At 42.0% G+C, this 19,138-nt stretch overlaps 1 protein-coding gene across 1 annotated transcript in view; it reads left to right on the top strand.

Annotated features, from left to right (window-relative positions):
• The window catches only part of CRADD (CASP2 and RIPK1 domain containing adaptor with death domain), an 84,876-nt gene continuing 65,738 nt past the window's right edge, over window positions 1-19,138 (top strand). Inside the window, exons 1-2 of the mRNA XM_069853578.1 lie at window positions 1-99; window positions 4,220-4,525. Coding sequence (XP_069709679.1) covers window positions 4,228-4,525 — 298 coding nt within the window. The 5' untranslated portion in view covers window positions 1-99; window positions 4,220-4,227. The remainder of the gene's footprint in view (window positions 100-4,219; window positions 4,526-19,138) is intronic.

Raw genomic sequence — 19,138 nt, 5'->3', positions numbered from 1 at the left:
GGCGGCGGCGGCTTCCGGCAAAGCCCTCTTGCCTTCAACAAAGATGGTGCTCCCCGCGCAGGCCCCGCGGGCGCCCCGGCTACTTCCCGCTTCCCTGCTGTAAGTACGCGGCAGCGGCCGGAGAGGGCTTGCCCCACTCTCGCAGCGCTCCGCTGTGCGGTGCCGGCAGCGGCCCGGCTCCCGCTGCCCCGGGTGCCGGTGTAGGGGAAGGAGGAGGGAAGGCGTCTCGCGGCGGGGCCGAGGGGTGGGGCTACGCGAGGGCCGGCGTGCGGGGAGGGGCGTGGCTAAGTGAGAGGGGGCGTGGCTAAGCGTCGATATTAGCTATGCAGAGGGCGTGGCTATGAGAAGGGGCGTGGCTCAACAGGGTATAAACCTATGGGCGTGGCTAAAAGGAGGGGGCGTGGCTACGAGACTGCGGCAGTGACCTCCCGTATGGAATCGCAGAGTGGCTTAGGCTGGAAGGTACCCGAAAGCCCATCCAGTTCCAATCCCTCTGCCGTGGGAGGGGACACCTCCCATCGGGTTGCTCATCCTGATACACTATGCAGAATATTTAAGAGGTTATTCTCCCTCTGTACTCGGCACTGGTGAGACCGCTCCTTGAATACTGTGTTCAGTTCTGGGCCCCTCACCACAAGAAGGATGTTGAGGCTCTGGAGCGAGTCCAGAGAAGAGCAACAAAGCTGGTGAGGGGGCTGGAGAACAGGCCTTATGAGGAGCGCCTGAGAGAGCTGGGGTTGTTTAGCCTGGAGAAGAGGAGGCTGAGGGGAGACCTCATTGCTCTCTACAACTACCTGAAAGGACGTTGTAGAGAGGAGGGTGCTGGCCTCTTCTCCCAAGTGACAGGGGACAGGACAAGAGGGAATGGCCTCAAGCTCCGCCGGGGGAGGTTTAGGCTGGACATTAGGAAAAAATTTTTCACAGAAAGGGTCATTGGGCACTGGAGCAGGCTGCCCAGGGAGGTGGTTGATTCACCTTCCCTGGAGGTGTTTAAGGCACAGGTGGAGGAGGTGCTGAGGGGCATGGTTTAGTGTTTGATAGGAATGGTTGGACTCGATGATCCGGTGGGTCTCTTCCAACCTGGTTGTTCTATGATTCTATGATTCTGTGATTTCGATTTAAGCTAAAGTGCAGTAAAGTTTTGTCTAGGCAGTTGTGATTTGAAAGTTAGGCAAAATGTCCGTCTGACAGGAATGGCTGGACTTAGAATCATAGAATAATGATTTATTATTCTGACATCGGGGGGGCTGACATGATTCTTTTTCTAAAACTACTCAATATACCCACTGCTTTTGTAGGACAGGATGCCTTTTTTTTTCAGAAGGGTGTCCGATTCAGCGCTGAATTGTAAACCAAAAATATTATTGCCTTTGATTTGAAGACTTGGTCCTTTTCAATATTTTACCAGTGAATAAGTGTTTCTCGCAATGGGAACATGCTCAAGCCATACAGAGGCCTGTGCAGTTGGTGTGTGGGAAAATGCCCAAGTGTTTCTAGCCAAGAGCTAAGTGAATGTTCATTTTATGCCCAAAATGTTTCTTTTTTTCCTTTTTTCATTTTTTTCCCCTAAGGTCAGGGTTTTAACAAGTTTTATGCTCATCCATGGACAGGTTCTATGTCACATCCAGAAAAATCCAAACCTGTCTGTAACGATGTAGGGATAGGACTGTGCTCCTTCAGCAGGACATGGGAGTATGTTTCTGAAAATTTGGCTCTACAATGGAAAAGATATGTTTTCAGGAGTATCTCGGGAAGGTTTAAGCCTTCATTTTCTGGATAAAATGGACTTATTATCTTTTCGCTGTCCCTCTAGCAGCAGCATTACTAGTGAAAATTTATTGTAGAGCTTACTGTGGTTCCCTAGATATAGACTGTGATTAAAATTAATGTAAATTAATTCCATGCTGCATATAACTCTGTCCCTACACTGTTACACACCAAAATCCTGATACATTTCCATATCTGGCTGCTTAGTTCCTGATCCAGACATTTCCTTTTGACCGTAAACACACACAAAGAAATATTTAATCTTTAAAGAGACCCTTAGAGCTGCTGCTGGGTGCCTGTTTTGAAGTCTGCAAGCACTTCATGAGCTCAGGGGCGGTCAGAGAATCCTGAAAGGGAGAAATGGTGGAAAACTGCTGCCTGAATGTCACCTGGTTTTGCTTTAGTCTAATGATTGCTGCAAGTAGTGTAAAGGTAGTGGTGTTAAAGACCAGAATCTTCAGCTTCACCTGTCCAAAATGAGCATCCTAACATGAAGTGGGAAAACCTAGTTTTCTTTCTTGCCTGCTCTTTTTCCATCTCCTTGCTTGCACTATGATCTCACTCTTTGATGGAGTTTGATGTTTGAGCTGTGCCTAGCAAACTAGCTTTTTTTAAGGACATCCACCAGGATAGCTGTTATTTGATTCCCAAATGACCCCTAGACAGAAGATGGGCACCTCAAAATTCAGTTCAATATACAAGAAATATACTGGGTAACCCAGGAAAGATGAAGTCCTCCTGGGAAGGTGTCATCCAGTAATGCTTTCAGCACTTAGGGGAAGTGTTTTCAGAAAGTGGTTTTGTTGGGGGGTGTTACGGATGGGGTTTTCCAGTCTCCTTCATGGTCCTGTGTTCTTGTATTCTGTCCAAGATGCCATTTATGTGCCTGTGTGTTCTGTTCTTTGCCTGCCCTAGATTTTAACAACTAGGCCAACCAACCTATCTTTGCCACGGTCTTGGGAATCAGTGGGCACATCTGACAATATAAAGACTTCAGCAGGTTTCTCACAAAAGCTTTGAAAGTCTCTGTCTCTCCTTGTATCCTTAAGCTGAATGAAGTACAGTTTCCGCAAGGTCTAGCTGTTCGAACAGCAGCTTCTAGTTTAATTATTAGAAATTCTCTTGGTGATCACACTCAACACCTGCTGCATTTCTTTTACTTCATTATTTAATCATGAGAAAGTAATTGTACGACTGTCATTTTCCTTTTCAAGTGCCATTAATAGGCCTAGGGATGTGTTTGTTGTTAAGAACTAGACTAGACATCTTGATTCGGTTCATAGATCTGGCACGGATTCCTGGTATGATTTAGATGAATTGTTTGGTCCCTCTGGACCTTGATTCTTCTTCTGCAGAGAGGCTATAAAGTGCATTTTTTCCAGGTTTTGTCTAGTTGGTGTTAGTCAAGTGGAATGGAAGCTGGCAGAGGTCATCTGATTGTTTCCTCTTGTGACATTAAAAGGGTAAATACGAGGGAGGGAGAAGAGCTACTTAAGCTAAAGAACAGTTTTGGCAGAACAAATGCCTATAAATAGAAGGTGGATAAATTTGAGATGGGAATTCAAAGAAAGTTTCTTACAATCAGATCAGTCAAGTTCCAAAGCAGCCTTCCAGGATGAGTCGGGGGAAGAACAACCTGGTGTGTAAGGTACATTTCTTCCCCTCCTAAAATTAAAATGCGTCGTGTAGGCCAAAGCTACCTGCTGACACTGTCCCTGCTGCTGCTGCTGCCTGGCTGTGGTGCATCTGCCACTCCTGCTGCTTTTTTATTGCAATAGCAGTTGCATCAGAGGCATCAGGAATAGAGGTCAGGTGTGACATCTCTCTTAACTTTTTGGGGATAGAGTTTCTCAAGGACTAGCAAATCATAGAATGGTTTGGGTTGGAAGGGACCTTAAAGGTCATCCATTTCCAACCGCCCTGCCATGGGCAGGGACACCTCCCACCAGACCAGGTTGCTCAAGGTCACATCCAACCTGGTCTTGAACACCTCCAGGGAGGGGGCATCCACAACGACCTTGTGCAACCTATTCCAGTGGCTCACCACCTTGTTTCTGAAGAATTTCTTCCTAATGTCTAATCTAAATCTTCCCCCTTCCAGTTTAAAACCATGCTCCTGCTGTCTTTAGTATGGACCTCAACCAGTAAGCTAGCAGGATTATTTGGCATGGGGTTTATTCCACTAAAGGATTGGTCTTCACAAGGCCAAACGTTCTCTTCCAGTCTAATATTTCCCAGAAAGGGCTGCATTTTAGCTTATGGACTGTGAAGTCTGAGTGGAGAGAAGATGGTCGGGATCATTAATAGTTTCCTGCAGTTGGTGATTCTGAGTTAGGCATTCTTCCTAAAGGTTGCCAGGTATCAAACATCACTTCTGGATGTGCAGGAATCACTTCTGGATGTTAAAGGTTGAAGTATGTTAATCATCATGCATTTCCCTACTCCGCTGTAGGTTGCCAGATGGATGCTAGAGACAAGCAGCTTTTACGCTCCCTGCGCCTGGAGCTCTGCACAGAGGTGCTGGTGGATGGAATTGTTATTCAGTATCTCTACCAAGAAGGGATTCTCACAGACAGCCATGTTCAAGAAATAAAATCTCAAACCACCAGTCAGAGGAGAACCATGATGCTCCTTGATATCCTCCCCACCAGAGGACCCAAGGCTTTTGATGTGTTCTTGGATTCCTTACAGGAGTTTCCGTGGGTTAAAGAGAAGTTGGTGGCGAAGCGTAAGGAAATAACAGTACAAGATCCTGCAGGTAAGGCCAGGATCGTTGTTATTGATATTTTAAAGCTTGTTCTCGAGCCATAATTTTGAAAGCATTGAATATATCAGTAATTTAAAGTTATACATCATGTAGATGTGGAGCATGATACCAAAAAACGGGCACAGCCTGAATTTCCTGGAAGTCAGCCAGATACCAGGAAGTACTGCAAAGTCTGGACTGGTTCGGAATGAGTTTCAAGAGATCAGGAGACATCAGGAGAGGCTACCTCGTGAGAGGTGGGATGCAGGAGGACCCAGACTCCATTACCTCAAAGGGAACAGACTATAAAAAGTAGTTTTGTCTAACTGCAGAACAGTCTTTTCACCATCCATACCTGACTATGGTTTGTTTTATGTATGTTTTACAGTGGTTTGTTTCTGGATTATTCATATTGTCAGAATTTTAATTTACTTTTATTATATTAACAGAATTTTTATTTACTTAGTTTTACTATGATTTTAATGTCATTTTGATTTAGTAGCATATGCCAATTTATTTAGTTTATTCTTTTTACAGGAGTGCAAAGATTTAAGATCATTACTTCCAAAATTACTAGCCTTTGCTTAATTTTAAAACAAATTTAGGAGATGACTAATTTAGTAGATGTTTTATAATCCTGTTTAGTCAAATCTTTGGCTTTCTAGCATTTAAATGTACTTCTAAAACTAGTTTTCTGGACTTGATGTTTCAGAATTGATTTCTTTACCAATACATGCGTGCGGTTGTTGAACTGTTTTGAAGTCAAGACAAATGCTTTTTAAGAAACTGCATGTTTCTTGCCATAGGTTCTGGCAGCATGCACTGGCTGCTAACCTCACATTACCAGTGAGATAATGAAATAAGTCTCGGTAGGGAACATCGTTTCTGAGCGGTTGGACTAACTTTCTCCAAGCCCTCCACCCCTGCATCCCCTGCCCCATTTGAGTTTGGTCATATGTATTTTGTTGCACATGATGTGTGATTTTTCCAGTGTCAAAGTGCTTTACGTGAGACTGAAAACCTGTGAAGATGGGTGACTAAGACCTGTTGACCGTCATGTGCACCTGCGTCCCAATTAGCTGCACGTTCAAGGACTTCTTGTCAAGATCTGCTGGACAAATCTGACATTGTCTTACCTTATGACATTCTTAATGGAACATCATGACAGCTTGTCTTTCTGTTGGCTCTCCATGGAGGTTGCTTTATGCTTGCTTGGAAATGGATAAATAATTTTCAGAACTAGGGAAATAAATGTCCTGTGCTGCCCATAGGGGAAAACACTGCAGGTTCTCAGCACTATGCAGACTTGTGGCATTGAGTGTGTTGGAAAAGACCTTGCTTGCTGTTATGACAAATCCTGTCATGTTAATGCTCTTTATTTGCCTTAAAAATCAGCCTGTTCATTTGCTAATTGCTGATTAAGCTCTTGAGTAATCCTTAGAGTTCCAGAAACACACACACAGCCATTGAGTGCAGTCAGGACTGCGTAGTTTGTTACTAGAAAAATTGTTTCCGATTTTTGTTCACTTGATTGTTTTGTGGATGGCTTGTTCCTGTTCTTGATTACTTCTGACTAACTTGCTGGTCTTACGCATATCAGGTTTTCTCATTTTGAGTGGGTTGACTATACTCGATAATCCTATTGACAAATTTTGTGTGTAAATGAGAAAAGGTTTCCAGATTAGATCAAAGGTTACTGTTATTTCTTACTGTGGCAATACAGTTTAGAAAAAGCATAAGAGGCAGATAGCCCAGTTTGTTTTAATATTTAGGCATGCTTTTTAGAAGCCAAAGAAAGAGAGCACCATCTGTGCCCTAATAAATGCTGAGTGCACCCTGGTATGAATTAGAAGCTATGGTGGTATCATCAGTGCTGATTATATGCAAGAAAATGTAGTTTGGGATAAAAAGCCTCACTTTGCATTCTAAACAACCAACTTGTAAGCTTTTGTCTTGGTGGAGTACTTGAGCATATGCTTGGCCCTGAGCATGGAAAAAGCCATTGGCTCCAATAAAACTATAAGCATACTTCAAATTAAATAATATGCTTTAGTGCCATGCTAGATAACTTACCTTCTGCCTTATTGGAAACAGTTCTTGTAAATAATGCTTTGTCAGTGACAATTTCTTTTAAAGAATCCATTTGTAGTGAAGAAAGCCTGCTACATACACACTACCTATTTTTAGACCCTAAAATTTCTTTAGACCCTAAAATTGAATTTGGTTTTATGGCCTCATTATGGCCTTTTTATTTTTCGTTTTTTTTTTAAATCTTTGAATCATGTATACTTATGGAAATCGCATGCCTGCTGTTCACTTTTTATGCTCAATTAAAATTCTGTTTATTCAAGCAAAATATCCTCAGTTTTTGCAGATCTTTTGCAGGACTAGGGGCTGATGGCAAGTTTTTCCTTGAAGGAAGGTTTTCTTTTATAATCTTTTACTTCCCACTGACTACATGTAGGAATTTTAAAGTTCATAAAAGCAGACTATTAGGTTTTCTCTATCCGGATGTACAGATATGTGGCATGTGTACGGTGATTTTTCCATGTAGGCTTTTGGATTATTGTGCATTTTCTTCAAAGAGATCAGAGTTTTTATCTTTGCTTCAGCTGAGAAATACAGTTCGTTAGTTCCAAGTTGAAAAAAAAATAAATCACAACTGTAATTATTAAGAAGCTTTAATTTTTCTTCTCCTGGTAAAAATTCCCAAACAAACAACAAACCAACCAAACAAACAGGAATTTCAGAAGGATAGCAGTAAAAACGTTTTTGGTGATACAGTGTAAATTGGCCCAGGATTCAACCCAGAGTATGCTGTTTGGCTGCTTTGCAAATAAATGAGCTTTAAAACCTGTGATATCCTGAGTTTTATTCCTGAAGGTCAGTTTGACTTAAAAATAATAGTTCTGTTTACCGTTATCTGCTGTAGTTCCAAGGAACACAGAAGACCCTAATCCTGCAGAGCATAATGAACAGGTTTTTCCGTGGGAATCAGGAGTGTGACGTGCAGGCAGGTAGGGCCACTTGTATCTCTGTAATTGCAGCAAAGAGTCTGAGGATTCCTTCCTCTTGCTTGTTTACTTTATGCACAGAACAGTCTTTTGCCTAGGGTCACTTTTCTCCTCTCTTTGTGTGTGTGCCAGATGACCACAGCTTTGAGTAAAGCTTTTTTAAAGTAGGAAAAGGCATAGAATCCTAGAATAGTTTGAGTTGGAAGGGACCTTAAAGATCATCCAGTTTCAACCCTCCTGCAGTGGGCAGGGACACCTCTCACCAGCCCAGACTGCCCAAGGCCCCGTCCAACCTGGCCTTGGACACCTCCAGCGACGGGGCAGCCACAGCTTCCCTGGGCAACCTGTGCCAGTGCCTCACCGCTCTCTTTGTGAAGAAATTCTGCCTTATGTCTAGTCTAAATCTGCCCCTCTCCAGTTTATACCCATTGCCCCTCGTCCTATCACTACAAACCTTTATAAGAAGTCCCTGCCCAGCTTTCTTGTAGCCCCTTCAGGTATTGTAAGGCCCCCTTCAGATACTTACATCATTGTAAAACCCTAAAATATCAAGGAGAAAATTTAGTCATGTGCTTTTGAATGTAAATATTAATTACCTTAATCAATTTCAAGATGATAGGGTGTTTCTTGCTTGTGTGAGAACCCATGGTAAAACAGTTCACCCTGTGCAGAGTGGCATTGCAATACTTAATCATTATAAACATCAACCACAGCATGAGTTTCTGGTTTTGAAGATCAAAACTTCTGCTGTAGTAAGAGTTAAAAAAAAAATAGTGTGGGTCTGTTTAGTTGGGGAAAAGACTATTCTGGTTTTTCTGCCCTAGTTTGGATAACTTTCTGCCTTTGTCAGGAACATAAATCTTCAATATAGTGTTATAATTCCTACAAATAACTACAGCTGTTGGCATGGAATTCCATTCTTTCTAGGAACAGCAAACAGTTACCTAATATTTTCACACCGAGCGAAAAAAAAAAATACTTAAATGATGTTTGTTTATCAGAATGTTTTTCTAATCTCTCTCCACTCAGTAGTTTCTCTACCTAAGAATTATATTTCTCTATATACTACATGTTCCTATAAAATTGTTTACTTCTAAAGTCTTAGTACTGCACCTCTTTCTAGTATAGATGATTTATCCACTAGACAAGAAATCCCAGCAGATTGAGAAAGAGAAAAGTCTGAGATACAGCATTTGCCAAAGGAATCCTGCCGTAGCCGTTGCTGTCTGGCAAACGCTACTGAATTTGGGGCATGGAGTTACACAGAATCATGCTGAGAAAGCTGTTCTGTCATAACTAAGCAAGGAATACTTTCTAAAGCCTGATTTTGTTGTTGCTGTGGTACCTGGTCAGCAGCCTGCGTTAGGGTCCTGTCAGGTTTGGGTGAGGTTTTTTGATTTGAACAGATTTTGGCGTGGTTGGGGTTTTTCCCTGGAATGTGAAGGGCATATTTTCTCCTATAGCTATATAAAGCTTTATGTTGTGTTACACTTCGGGTGCAACATGCAAATATAAACCAAAGCAAAATGCATACTTCTCCTGAGAAAGTAATAATTCCCTTCTCCCACCCTCCTTGCTCCCCTGCCCCCCGACTTTCCCAAAGTCCTTTTACACAGCTGTGTTGTAGGTTTTTAAGAATTCAGATTCAACTGCAACAGCTTTAGGACATGGGGAAGTTTAGCATCTCTTCTTACCTTTTGTAGGCTGCTTCCTGCCCTCTTCCCTGTCCTGCATCCTTTCACATCGAATGCAGGGAGGAAAGAAAAGGCCTCTTGCCTTTTCCATTTAGATGTCAGATAGGAGAGCGGCTGATGAATTCCTTTTATCTCTCTAAAATGGTGGACAGAAGACAATGGTTTTTTTCTTTCTTCTCTTTCCTTTCCCTGTCTTGTGTAGTCCAGTGACAGAAGGGGGAGTTTCCTTCCATGTATATCTGAAGGAAAGGGATGGGCTTAGCAGCCTTGGCTGCACTGCATTGACCTGGCGATGGAGGAATGCCCTTGTGCCACATCCCAATGCCCGGAGGCTGCAGACAATGTTCTCTTGTTCTCTGGAGAGATTCAAAGGCATCCTAGTAGGAGATTTTCCCAAACTGTTTCCAAATCCCCATCTTCCCTGAAAATCAGGTGTTACATTTATGGCTTTGGCTTTCTTCCTGACCGCAGTGAGATCTGTGAAGTCTGGCATTAAAGGTTTGTGCACACACTCAGTATTAACAGCGTGCATCATGACATGGACAAGTAATCAACTTTCCTGGTTCTACAGAGTGTTCTATTTATGTATTTTGATTTTAATGTATGTATGAATGTAAGATTTTAGTTTCTTTTTTTTTTTTTTTACAGTTTAAGGAGTGTTTGCTTTGTTTCTTTTTTACCATCTTAATAAGCGGCTATGTTTGTTCTGCTTGCATCTATGCTTTTCACTTCGAGAAGCCTAAATCTTAGGCATCACTGTTAAGAACTCTCCAGTCTCAAAGAGTTTCTTTCAGGTGAGTGAATAGAAAGAAATAACCATACTTGGTGTCATCCTCAGTAACACAAATATGTGAGGCAATAATAATATAGATTTAATAAAATGTACATACCCTGGAAACAGGAGAGGAGGAGTGAGTTTTGGCAAGAGAGGTGTTTGGGTCATCTGTGCCTGATCAGTTACTCATAACCAGTGCCACTAAGAGGAAGTAGTGGGTAACTGGGATTGAAGACTCCCTGGTATAGGGAATGGAGACATCCATCTGCTGACCAGACCTGATGACTTCCAAAGTTTGCTGCCTCCCCAGGAACTGGAGCCAGGACATCACAGAGGTTGCCAAGCCCTGGCCAATCATCAGACTTTGCTACTCTCTGATGTGTGCACTAGTAATACTTAAGCAGTTTAAGGATGAGTACGGGGCTTAATGCAGGATTGGATGCATCCTGAATATTCACACCAGTCTGTGCACCTGGTGTCATGGCAACACTTTGGACTCTGTGACCACAGGACCTTTTCCAAGAAATGGGGACTTCTAGGGACAGATTGGATCAACTCGACAGTGCAGAACAGAAGTGTCTTTACTAGCAGATATGCTGGGAGGAAGTCTGCACAGTTGCCACAATGTGATGTCATTTGATTTGCAGAGACACAGTGGGATAGTTCATACAACTGCAGTACCGTAGTGTATGACCTCAGGTTCTTAGACAAGGATGCCACCGCATTCTCTTCAAAGGAGTGCCTTGAATGCACAGAGCTTTGCTATTGCCTGGGCAACAGGCTGGTCAAGAGCTTACAGGTTAAGATCAGAAGGGAACTCAGTAAGAGATGTTGTGGTGGCATCTATTATAGGGCTGCCCAGTCAAAAGGAGGTAAAGCCTGGGGAAGGGAAATTTGTAGCTTTCCAATCTCTGCAAGGAAGATATCAAGAGAAGACAGTGGTAGGCTCTACACAGTAATGCATAGAGGGAAGATGAGAGATGAAGGGTGTTAGTTGATATGGGAGATTCTTACTGGCTATACGGGGAGTTTTCCATCCAAAGTGGAGCCAAGAAGTGAAATGTGGGCCCAGAGAGGTTGAGTAGTCTTTGTCCTTGGAGATTTTCAAGACCTGACTGGATAGAATACTGAGCAACATGGTCTGTCACAGAGCTGACCTCGCTTTCAACAGGAGGTTGGACAGGAGACCTCTTGAGGGTTCTTCCAACCTGAATTTACCTATAATCCTATGAAAGCTTTTTAAGAGAGTGCTTCTGTTTTAGGCCCTGGTTGTCAGGGAAACTTTAACAGCTCTAATGTTTACTGGGAATGTGACACAGTATGATGATCCAGACTTCTGGAATGCAGAAGGGACAATATCTTGATGAATGTCCTAGAGAACTAGACTGAGGGTGGTGCTTTACTGGCCTTGCTACTCACAAACAAGGAACAACTGTTTAGGGATGTGTTTGTTAATGTCAGTCTTGGATGTAGTTACCATGTAGTACTCAAGTTTAAGATACTGAGAGAAGAGAGGAAATCAAGTAGCAGAGTAAAGGTCCTGGACTTTAGCTTGTTTGTGAAACTGGTTGATGGAACACTGCAGAAGGCAGTTCAGAAGGACAAAAGCACTCAGGACACCTAACTGATCATCAAGAAAAAGCTCTTCCAAACACAAAAATGGTCCATTCCTGCGTTCAGGAAAAGGAGCAGGCATGGCAGGAGGCCAGCTTGGCTGAAAAGAGAACTCCCAGCTGAGCTTAAATTTAAAAAGGAATTGTCTAGGTCATGGAAGTAAGGACAGGCTAGCCAGGAGCAATATAAAAACATTCTGTGGACTTACAGGGATAGAGTTATCAAGGGCAAAACTCATCTGAGTTTGAAACCATTCAAGGATGTGGAGGACAACAAGATGGGCTTCTACAGGAACAATTGGCAGTGGAAGGAAGACCAAGGTGATGACTAATGAAGGCCATGGAGAAGGCTGGGTCTTCATATAATGTCTGTTATCAGTTGGCCCTGGTTTCTGTGCCTTGTAGTAGAATTTGGATGAGGGAGATTCTGTTTATAGTAAAGGGAATTGAGTTAGGAACAATCTGAGTAGAGTGGACATACACAAATCTATGGATCTGGATGGGATATATCTGACAGTGCTGAGGGAGTCTTCCTATGTATTTGAGAGGCTATAATCTGTAATTTTTGGTAGTCTCTGATACACAGATGCACAAATGCCAAATGCACAAAGTGCAATAAAATGACTGGGAACAACCATCTTGGGTTTACCACAGGTAAATCAAGCTCAACCAACTTGATTCTTGCCTTCTGTGATAAAATGAGTTCCTCCATGGATGGCAGCAGTAGGTTTCATGTAACTGACTTCATCAAGGCTTTCGACACAGTCTCAGCATTCTTGTAGCTAGCTGGGAAGGTATGGAGTGAATGGGTGGCCTGCGCAGTGGGTGAAAAAAAAATGCTGGAGCACCAGGCTCAAAGGGTGGTGGTAGGTGGTTCGATATCCATCTGACTGGAGGATAGTTACAAGTCCTGTTCCTCAGGGCTGACACTGGGACCAATTCTGTTTAACCTCTTTGTCACTGACCTTGGTGATAGGAGGGACTGTCTCTTCAAGAAATTTGTAGATGAATTAACTTTGCACAGTTGCCAGTTTGTGTTCTGGGATTTTCTGAACTGTGCCTAAAGCAGGAAGGCTGAATGACTCCAGGCCGTGGGGATCATTTGAAACATGAGAGTTGGACGGCTTTTCAGAGGGATCCCAGCAAGTTGGATGAATGGGCCAGCAAGAACCTTATGATGTTCAATGGAACTAAGTGTTAAGTCTTGCACCTGGGGTACAAAATTCCTGCAAAATAACACAAGATGGGCACTGACTGGCCAGTTGCAACTCCACAGAAAAGAAGCTGGATGCCTTGATAGACAGCAAGTATGATGATGAATACTAACCCCACACCAGATTGCATCAGCAAAAGCAAAGCCAACAGGTTGAGAGAGGTGATTATTCCCCTGTACTTGGTACTAGGAGGGTGTATTAAAAATACTGTGACTAGCTTTATGCCACCAGTACAGGGGAGAGATTAATAAACTAGAGAGGCCCATGGAACACCATTAAAGTGGTTATTTTAACATAAAGTACCGTAAAAGGCTGAGACAACTGAGTTTGTTCTTGGAGAAGAACAAAGGGACTCAGGAAAGGCAGAGTCAGACACTTCATACAGGTGCAAAACAAAAGGAAAAGGAAATTCTGACTGGATATAAAGAAAAAGAATTCACAAGAGAGGTTAAGCACTGGCCACCTGGGTTGTGGCCTAAGCAGGGTTGCCCAAAGAGGCTGTGGAATCTACGTCCCTGGAGACAGTCAACACTCAACATTTGAAGACCCTGAGCAATCTGATCAGACTTTGAAGCTGGCCTTGCTTTGAGCAGGAGGTTTGACTAGATGATCTCCAAAGGTCCCTCCCAACCTATTCTTTTTGTTTGATTCTGTAAGCTTGGCATCACACTCTTGTGTACACAGTATGTGAGATTTTAATCCAAATATAACTGGTGCTGACACAGTACTTTTTGGATACATATGCATGACTTCTACTTCAGATGAGGAATATGCTTTTTAAGTCAATTGGACTGTTGGAATTACATTTCTTTCAGGTGAATCTAAACAGGAACGTGTGCTCCAGGTGTTCACAGAGTCTATAGGAACAGTTAGAAGTGAATGCTTCCAGCTGTGTGTAGTCTGAATGCCAGAACTCCAGAGTGATCTGTATCAGTCTATAGGTCCTCTCCTATTGGTCTGTACTGTTTGTTAATATAGATATAGCCTTTTCTGGCCAGTGGATGAGGTAGATGACACTTGTAGTCTTTGCATTCTTTCTTCACAAAATTCTGTGTTTGTACATACATAGAGATGTAGATGTATGTCATATCAGAAATGCTGCTACCCACAAATAAATGCATTTTTTGCTTTGATTATTTAATATCTCTGTTTCCCACAGTTTATAGTACTGTTTTTTGATATTAGGTTCTTTCTATTCTAAATGGTTTATGGAGTTCGTGACCTGTGTTTTTCCATTAGACAATATATCTTAATTGTCTGTCTATTTTCCTCCTCAACTTGCATCACAGTTTGATAAATCATACCTGAATCTTATATTTCCAAAACCCATGTATAGTTGCAGTCCTGTATGATCTTTGAGATCTTTTGTTAATTGTTGCTGGCTTCCCACTGTCTGCATCATCCCAGGATGTAGCAAGAAAAAAAACATGGACAACAATAATTGCTTTCCAGAACAGACTGGGAACTTTCTGGTAAGGACCTGATCCTGCAGCTTGATAAAGCCACTTGTAAACATGAAAAAACAAGAGCAGTTGTTATTTTTGCATTATGTCATCTTTTTAAGCATTGTGTTGATACTAATTAATGACCACTGTGGCCCATACATATACACTAATATATTCTCCAGAGTAATGGAGAGAACTTCCTACTTCAGATTTAGTAGACTTCTTCTAAAGAATTTTTTCTTTACTAATATTTTCCTTCAGAGCTGGCCAGCTCTTCATTTAGCACCCCCAGAATTGCCTTGGAGCTCCATCTGAAAATGTTTATTTTTTTGTATTCCCATTGCATGGGAAAATCTATTGTCTTTCATAAGTTAAGCCAATTAATGCTGTTTTTAAAAACAACCAAGCAGCAAACACACTCACCTTAGCTTGCATGTGTTGTGGAGGCTGCATTGCCATCCAAAGTGAGTAAAAAAGTTAACTAGCGTCTCACAGTGAAAGTCTGATTCCAGTGAAGTCAGAGGCCAGACTCCTGTTGACCAGACTGGGACAAAGGTCTTGCCACTGATGGCTGAAATGTTCTCTCTGGGAAGGGGTGGGTGCTATGCTGTCTTTCCTACACTGACATGGCAGCATGTCTTGACTTTCAGAGAAGAATGATATCTGCAGCTGAAAAACTTTTACTAGTTCAGACTTGACTCCTTTTGCCTGTCAACTGAGAGTATCAGCACTGATGTGACTTACTTCTCACTGGGAAGTGTCAGTAGTATTGCAAAGGTTGGGAAGTTTGTCTAGGATCCAGTTAATTTTGCATGGGTTTTGTATCTTGAAACCCTCCTTGCATTACTATGGACAGGTAAGCTTTTCTTCCAGATTTGTTTATGGTCATGTATATGTTTAAACAAATGATGACTAGAGCACCCAAGTATCACTTCTTGTTACGTCAGAGTGATACAGCTGCAGTTTATCTTGTTGGAATATTTACGCTTTTGTATACAAGACTTTTAAAGCCAATTTTTATCCATTTGTCAATTTTCTGTGTAAGCAGAAACCCAATCTTGTTGCTTCTTTTAGCTGTTGTACCACTGTTCCAGTATGCCGTCAGATTTTCTTTTTGAGTTTTCTTCCTGTGCTTGCTTTGTGGATAGATTTGTGTCCCCTTGTATACTGATGTATTAGCAAGGAGCTGTACATGTGTTTTGACAAACACCTCTGCTGTGAACTGCAGTGAAGCTTTGGTGTTTCTTCCAATCTATGTTTAGAGAAGGAGCTGATTTGATTTATACTATATAGTTTGTGTGTGCAGGAAATAAGCATTAATGCATCAGGTCAAGGGGAATAAATTGCCATTAGTGTACCACTTCTTCTGGCAGCCTTCTTAATCTTAGTGTTTCACCACCTTGCCTAGGATTTTCAAAAGGAATCATAGTTAATCCAAGCTCACCCAACCCTCCTCTAGTCAAGGTCAAGGGTAAGCTCCCGTTGGCTTTAAAGAAGGCAATTTTAGTCTTGTGCTGATGCTTTTGAAAGTCTTACCTTTCATATTTAGCTAATAATGTGTTGAGATCTTTAATAAACGGCCTGTTTCCGTCTTTGGATATTTCTAATAAAACACATGCTATGGTTGAGTGAAAGGACTTTACAGAGGTAAAGGGTTGACTAACCTCCTTTCCAGCCCTGGGGCTCTCTGGCTGGCTCTGGAGGGGGTAGGCTGACTCCACAGGCAGCTGGTGCTGCTTCTAAGCTGAGGCATATGAATCCTCAGCAAAATAACTGTTGAGAAAGGAAAGCCAGAATGACAAAGGAAAACCAGTACTTTCTAGTATTTCTATGTGAAGAAAATATTTCTTTAAATATGTTTTTATTTACTTTAGGTGATGGCTGTGTTTACTAAGCTTTTCAAAGTGACAAGACATGTTCTTTATTCTTACTTCTCTTCTGTGCAATTAAAAAGTCACGTATTTCTCTGCAATCCAGTTCTGCCTCATGCCACAAGAGGTAGTTTCATCTTCATACCCTTGAGCAGCCATTGCTGCAGTTAGGGTTGCAAAATGCTGTCATCATCCCCTTGGTTCATGTGCTTATGGTGAGTCTGATGAGTTCACCTGCAAAACACTTCTTTTTAAAAGCAACGTCAGGTCATAGAATCATAGAATCATAGAATCATAGAATCATAGAATCATAGAATCATAGAATCATAGAATCATAGAATCATAGAATAGGAACACCTCCCACTAAACCAGGCTGCCCAAGGTCCCATCCAACCTGGCCTTGAACACTTCCAGGGAACAGGCATCCACAACCCCTCCACAACTCACAACCCCTATAGTTATAGGTATTATAGAAACACTAGCCAGCTGTTTGCAGGAGAATTCTTGGGATTCTTGGGGCATTCCTCTTCCAGGCACCTGGACCCAAAATGGAAAGCTTTAAATCTTTCTCCACTGAACTGCTGGTTGCACCTGCAGTCAGGTCCCTGAGGACTGCGGCTTTTCCCATCAAAACTGCTTGGGCATTTCAAATCCTGCTCTTGGTGGTTCCCAGGCTTCTCACCTCTCAACAGTGCCAAGCAGCACAGCGCCTTGCTCATGGCTGGTGTTGGACATGTGGCCACACCTTTCTCCAGTGATCTCATCCGCAGGGCTGAATCCTCTGGACATTTATGTCACACAATTGTTAGATAGGGCGGCATTTCTGCCAGCAGCTGGCAGTGAGGTGCACCTCTCTGCATGACATAGTTTAATATTAATATGACCCCACAGTGTAACAGGTAGGATGCCAACTTTTGACTTGATATCTTAGACACTTCTCGAGTAAGCACATCCACGGTTTATATCAGCGGTGCCCCCTTGGCTGTGTTTTGTAAATCTTTGGTGGAGACATCGCTCTAAAAGAAAGTTCAAGTCTTGAATTTTGGTTTAGTAGCAGATAGGAGTGATTGGACTCGATGATCTAAGAAGTCTTTTCCAACCTAGTGATTCTATGATTCTATGAAACATATCTAAGTCCCAGAAAGAGATAAGATAGGGCTTGAGTTCCTCTCCTCCTTGTTTCATCTGGGCTAATTGAGGCAGCTTCTCAGTTGGTGCACTGACATTCATATTCCCCTTCTTAATGCCTCTAACTTTCCTCAGAAACTGTGCATGGATTTTACCAAAATAATTCTGACCCATTCTGAGGGAAAGGGACTGATAACAAATCTGTGTCTTTGGCTTGCATCTGAATCCAGGAGAACTGACCTTGTAACTGAGAGTCTTGTTATCATTTATCACTGTTGCTTTATATATTTAATTTATCCTAGTTTTCATATAGAGCAATGTTATTGTACCTTTAAGTTGTTCAACTAAGTGCATGACTTCCCTTTTCCCATGCAAAGTATAAATAGATACATTTCACATGTCTGTTTAATGTTGTTGTCTGTTAGGGATTCTTCATCTTCCAGTATGACCAATGAGTAAAATATAGGTAAGAAAGAAATGTGTAATACCTGTTTACCATAAATGTCTACCATTTTATGAAGAGGCTGTAACCGTACTTATGTTTAGTTAAAATTAATTTGGCCAGCTGCCAGCGTAACGGTGCATTGATCTGATATCTTGCACAAGACACGGCCTGAAAGGAGCTCCTCAGTCTTTGGAAGGCAATGGTCATCTTACATGGTGTCCAGATGCCAAATGTTGGAAAAACATGCATTGCTGAAATTTGTTCAATTGGAATAGCTAGTTCAGAGGCCTGAGCTAATGTATTTTTGTTGTCACACTCAACCTGCAAATATTTGTTTGTGTGACTGTATGGACCTTAGCATGGTTGTTGGCCTCAGTTAGATCACTTGTGTCTAAATTTACTTGAATTATCCACAGGTATATAAACAGAGTCTGTAGGAGTGAAAACAATGTTTCCACTGAAGGATGCATGGGGATTCCAGGGAATATTACAGGGTTGTATGTGTCTTGTTTGGGTTCTGTTAGCATTTTTCTTTTGTTTTTCAATTTGTCACCTACAGTAGTCCAAAGAATAAATATCAAGTCATTTAGAGAAAAAGTGAATTTCATTGGTGTGGTGCCTTTCTGTTCAGACCAGTATCAAGAAGAACTGGAGTGTAAACCCTGCTGTTCACTTGAGTTTCATATTCTAGCCTACTGCATAACAACGTGTTTCCCTGGCTAATACTGATCAGAGGCATTCCTAGTGTGATTATATGCCCACTGCAATGTTCATTTTGCCTTTGGTATGTGCAGCCTCTTACAAAGTTCTTGGCATACCAGCCTCTAGTTTATAAGATTTCTCCCCCGTTTTATGCAGCCAGCTAAGAATGGAATTGTGGCTTGAAGCCTTGAATTTATGATCGAACAGCTTTCACTTCCACTGCTCAGTAGCCCATGCACTTAGTAAAATACTTTTTTGTATCACTGGGTTTTTTTGTTGATTATATTCTGGTTAAGAAAGCGGCATGCTGGATTTTCCTTCTCTTCTTCTGCCTGCACAAGTGTACTCCTTCCCATTCAAAACCTCTTTGGTAAGCGCTGAAATCACTTTGGGACTTTTTTAAGGAAAATAAATCTTGATAATGTTAGCAACAGTAATCCTATGAGATTCTCAGCAATTCTTCTGTAATCATCTGTAAATGTCAGGAAAGGCAGAGCTAGCTTTTTGGTTTCATGCATAAGCCTTTCACGCTGGTCTTAAATGTTAGATTGTGTGTATTTGCTAGTGTGTAGCCTCCTTATAGTGTCCCCCAAGATGAAGTTCATCATTGTACACTTTCCAGCTTGAGTTTTCAACTTCAGCATTCTTTTATTGAGTACTACCAAATATTGGGTAACTTTTGTCCGTAAAGCTTCAGAGGTTTAAGTTAAGGAAACATAAAGGA

Source organism: Phaenicophaeus curvirostris, chromosome 1 (genome assembly GCF_032191515.1).
Source record: "Phaenicophaeus curvirostris isolate KB17595 chromosome 1, BPBGC_Pcur_1.0, whole genome shotgun sequence".
NCBI lineage: Eukaryota > Metazoa > Chordata > Aves > Cuculiformes > Cuculidae > Phaenicophaeus > Phaenicophaeus curvirostris.
The sequence above is the reverse complement of the archived record's forward strand: the minus strand, read 5'-3'. Positions and strand labels throughout refer to the sequence as shown.